This window comes from Rhinopithecus bieti, unplaced genomic scaffold, assembly GCF_001698545.2.
Source record: "Rhinopithecus bieti isolate Rb0 unplaced genomic scaffold, ASM169854v2 scaffold_29990, whole genome shotgun sequence".
NCBI lineage: Eukaryota > Metazoa > Chordata > Mammalia > Primates > Cercopithecidae > Rhinopithecus > Rhinopithecus bieti.
The window spans coordinates 72004-76716 of NW_016812921.1; the positions used below are offsets into that span (position 1 = coordinate 72004).

Here is a 4713-nt window from a genome sequence, read left to right on the forward strand (position 1 = left end):
TAGGTGCCTGTAACCGCAGCTACTCAGGAGGTTGAGGCAGGAGAATCGCTTGAACCCAGGAGGCAGAGGTTGCAGTGAGCCAAGATCGTGCCATTACACTCCAGCCTGGCAACGGAGCGAGACTCTGCCTCAAAAAAAGAAAAAAGAAAAAAAAGCCACTGAAAGGAAAATGATATTCACAAAACTATATGTGTTACAGGACTCAGCCAAACTATATCAGGAATACCTGGAATCTCAATTAGAACTAGGAAAAAAAAAAAAAACCCTAATAGTAAAATGGGCCAAAGACTTAAACAAGCAACTCAAAAACAGGATATCCAAATGAGCAGCAAATCTACAAAACTGGATTAGTCATCAGTGAAACATATACCAAATCCACACACCCACCAGAGCAGGTAAAATGCAAAACACAACACTGGGTGTTGACGAGGATGCCAACTCTCATGCGCAGCTGGCAGGGATATTAGATTCCTTGACTTGAAAAGCTGGTATACAGTGTACACCCAACAGAAATGTGTACATACATGCACCAAAACACATACACAGAAACGTCCACAGTCTCAGTAATCGTAATAGCTAAACCCTGGCAACAACCCAAAAGGACACCATGTGAAGTAAGATTCATAAACTGTGGTCTATTCATGCAGTTGAATACTTAACGCCACAGTGAAAAAGTAAGCCACAACCACACCGTCTGAAACTCTTAGATGAATCTCACAATGTTTAATTAAAGAAGGCAGACACAAAAGAACACGTGTACAATTCCATCCAGGCAAGAGTAATCGACACTTACAAGTCAGGACACCACCCTCGAGAGGGTGGGCACTGAGCGGAAGGGGAATCGGGGAGTCAGGAGCGTGTCCTGGACTGGATGCTGGTTACATGTGCATCCACTTTATAAAATCCCATCATCTATGTACCCATGACCAGCGCTGTTTTCAATATATATTTGATATTTCAGTTTTGTTTTTTAGGTTTTGAGACAGGGTCTTGCTCTGTCACCCAGGGTGGAGTACAGCAGTGCAATCCTAGATCACTGCAGCCTCAACCTCCTGGGCTCAAGTGATCCTCCCACCTCAGCCTCCCGCGTAGCTGGGACTACAAGCACATGCCACCATGCCCAGCTAATTTTTGTATTTTGTAGAGATAGGATCTCACTATGTTGCCCAGGGTGGTCTTGAACTCCTGAGCTCAAGGAATCATCGCACCTTAACCTCTCAAAATGTTGGGATTACAGAGGTGAGCCACTGCACTCAGCCTATATTTCAATAAAATAAAAATCAAAACAATACAAAAAAATTGTATCTACTGATATGGAAGTTTTTTCACAATACTGAGAAAAGGTTACAAAGCAATGCATATAGTATGATCCTGTAATTACAAAAAATAACATATATGCATAAAACAGGATACACAATGACATTCACTCATTTAAAAATATTGACCGGGCGCGGTGGCTCACGCCTGTAATCCCAGCACTTTGGGAGGCCGAGATGAGCGGATCACGAGGTCAGGAGATCGAGACCATCCTGGCTAACACAGTGAAACCCTGTCTCTACTAAAAATGCAAAAAATTAGCTGGGCGTGGCGGCGGGCGCCTGTAGTCCCAGCTACTTGGGAGGCTGAGGCAGGAGAATGGCGGGAACCCGGGAGGCGGAGCTTGCAGTGAGCCGAGATTGCATCACTGCACTCCAGACTGGGCGACTAAGCAAGACTCTGTCTCAAAAAAAAAAAAAAAAAAAATTTTCTTGAGCATGTGCAATGCGCCAACACATAATTTATTTGGAAGACGTCTACAAAACTATCCCATGCAGAGTCCCATCGCGTGCATCGCCGCCTCAGCTCCCGCGCTGAGCCAGGGCAGTGTTCCCCACACGGCACTGGCACAGCCCTGTGCAATCCTACATCCCACACGAGTGGATGAGCGATGGCAGTAAGGGCACCACGAACACAGGAGGCGGGAACAGTCACTGTCACAGGGTACATAGGCTGCTATGCGTCCATCCTAGGAGTGTGGACCTAGACCTAGCTTAGGAACAGGGAGCTCTGACCTAGCCACGGGTCAGCACTGTGGACACCACGGGTGAACACCTGGAAACACAGCCTACTTCTAGAGGGCAGACACTGGGCAGCGGGGGTGGCCACGGCAGCTCCTGCCGAGCCCAGGCGTGTTTGTCTGTGAAGGACCCTGACGTCACCTGCCAGGCTGGGGAGGGGTCAATGTGGAGTGAACGTTCACCGACTTCGCAGGAGTGTGCAGCAGCCAGGTGCATCTTGGGTTGCTTGTGTTCGTCACCCCTCAGGATACGCACACTGCTTTCCAAATAAAGCATCAACTGTCATCTCCAGATTGGGAAGACTTTTTCTCCAACCTGAAAAAGATAAATGACAACAGGTCAGTCAGATAATAAACCATTTGATTAACACACTACATTTCCTAATGGTTTAATATTAGACAAGAGAACAATATTCAGGTGCAGAATTTTCTTAAATGACAAACTTTTAACAAAAAGTTATCACAAAGCAAAGCACAAAACAAATATAAAAAATGAAGGAAGACCATTTATTTTTATTTTCTTTGCCACATTAATCCTGAGTCCAAAGAAGAACATTCATTTTCAGCAGCCTCTGAGACAGGAAGCCCGAGTGAGCCGGGCGAGCTACACATGAATTCATGCACGGGCCCGAAGGCTGCCAGTCAGAACACGCATCACGGACGACACACCTAGATGAACTGCTGCCTGGGAAGCCACAGAGACCTGTGCAAAGGAAGCGCCGAGGCACAGCTCAGGCTTCTGCCCATCTGGGGACCCCTCTGGACATGGCACGAGGGGCCTGAGGCTGATGTGGGTCTCTGCTTTCCCTCATTTACCATGTCACCTGAGGAAATGACTTCCCTTCCAGAGCCCTCCACTTCCTGTGCTGTCAGACGGGAAATGAAGCCAGTAACAGCATGCACTTTCTGTGTGAGGATTAAATCACTCGTGCACAAAAGGCGTGGGCCCCAGCGTGGGCCAGCATTTGCTATCACTACCACCACCCAGGCCTGTCTCCCTGAGGACCGGCACCCACAAGACAGAATCTTACAACCACATATCTTACTTTTTGAGATGTGGGGTCTTGCCTGGAAGTGACAGCCCAGCTTAGAGCCACCGACATGTGCCTTCTCCACACTGGGTTTCTCTGCAACACAACTGAACCTGTGACCACGTCTCCAGTATGGACAGGGACTGGGTCGTCCATCATAAACAGCGTCTGCTTCCAGTGTGTGATGCTGCAAGACAGGAGTGTGTTTGACCTGGAGGCTGAGCGAGGGCAGTCTCCACATGGCCCTCGGGGCACTGATACTGCAAGATATGGGTGTGTGTGACCTGGAGGCTGAGCAAGGGCAGTCTCCACATGGCCCTCAGGGCGCTGACTCAGGCTCGTACTGGCTCTCACCCTCAACAGAACCCACATGGCCGGCAGTCTACCCTGAGGGCCTGGGGACACAAAGCTTGACTTTTCAGGCTAACTCAGGGGGCAGATACACCCCCAGCCCTGTGATCTAAAGGGACTCTATGGGATACACTGGGATCAAAGTTACGCTGGTGAGACAGATCCTGCCAATATCAAACACAAGGTTGCTCCTGAGACCACTCAGATTCCAGGTGTGGACGGCTCACCCTGGGTGGCCCAGAGGATGCGGAAGCTCAGGGGACACATGGTTGCACTAAAGGTCCTGTGTGGTGTCTGACTCCCCGGCCCGCCAGGAGGACAGCTGGGCACCCCCTTCCTGTGCCCTCGCCTAAGCTGCAGAGGCTGGTGATCTAGCTCCTGCCATTAAACTGTGGTGTACACAGATGGAATTAGGTCCAAGGAGTCGCTTTTGTGCCGGCTACAATGTGAGGAACACTGTCACATTTGGGGGAAAATAGTAAAACACTAGGATTTTGCACTGGGTTGCGTTGGAAACATCTCTAAGTTCTTCAGGCTCTGGCGTCTCTCAAACTCCCACTGTCCACAGTGGGGTCAGCAGTGAAGTGGAGGGCTCCTCAGGTCTCCAGTTTCTCCCTGACTCTGGTCACACCCCTCACCCCAGCCTGTGCCCCAGGTCACTGCTCCCTCCACGCCCCCAGACTCGGGGGTGGGTATAACCAGCCTCCAAGCTGCCCACCTCCACCGGGTGACGGCACTAGAGAGGTTACCACAGGACTCTTGTGACGGGGACCACATGCCAGGCCAGAGCATCAACTCCGCACGTCTGCGACCTCCCTGGAGCCGGGGTCCCCTCGTGGGGCCATCACGCTGGGGAGTCAGCGGGGCAGATGCCAGGGCGGGGCAGGTGCCAGAGCGGGGCAGCCAACCCCACCCCAGTTCCAAAGGGAAGGCCTGCTGGGCCCCGAAGGCGGCTCCACCGCCACGCGTGTCCAGGATGCTGGAGGGGAAATGTGTCCCAAAAATCAATCGCCTCCAAAACCGTCAGGTGAACCCCTACGTCCTGCGGAAGCACTTTGGGTCGGATCATGAAGAGCTGTGGGTGCTCCTCGGGGGCGGGAAAACAGGGAGCTCCTCCCGCTGGGGCTGTGGGGGGGGGGGGTGGGGACGCCCCAGGATGCGCCCAGAGTGGGGGCGAGACCCGGAAGGAGGCACACAGGCTGCGGTGTCTACACCACCCTGCGCCCCCACGCGCGCCGCCCCCACCCCACCCCACGTGCCCCGTCACCCCACGAC

The 4713-nt window shown here is 51.9% G+C and overlaps 1 protein-coding gene across 6 annotated transcripts in view; it reads right to left on the reverse strand.

Annotated features, from left to right (window-relative positions):
* Positions 1-1736: 1736 nt before the first annotated feature.
* PRMT2 (protein arginine methyltransferase 2) overlaps positions 1737-4713 on the reverse strand; it is a 34135-nt gene continuing 31158 nt past the window's right edge. For 4 of the 6 annotated variants that reach the window (XM_017847280.1, XM_017847284.1, XM_017847283.1 and 1 more), the window contains 3 exons: positions 4157-4417; positions 3103-3274; positions 1737-2372 (listed from right to left, as the gene is read on the reverse strand). In XM_017847280.1, coding sequence (XP_017702769.1) covers positions 2340-2372; positions 3103-3274; positions 4157-4417 — 466 coding nt within the window. In that variant the 3' untranslated portion in view covers positions 1737-2339. The remainder of the gene's footprint in view (positions 2373-3102; positions 3275-4156; positions 4418-4713) is intronic. The other 2 variants (XM_017847285.1, XM_017847286.1) reach the window with 1 other exon arrangement.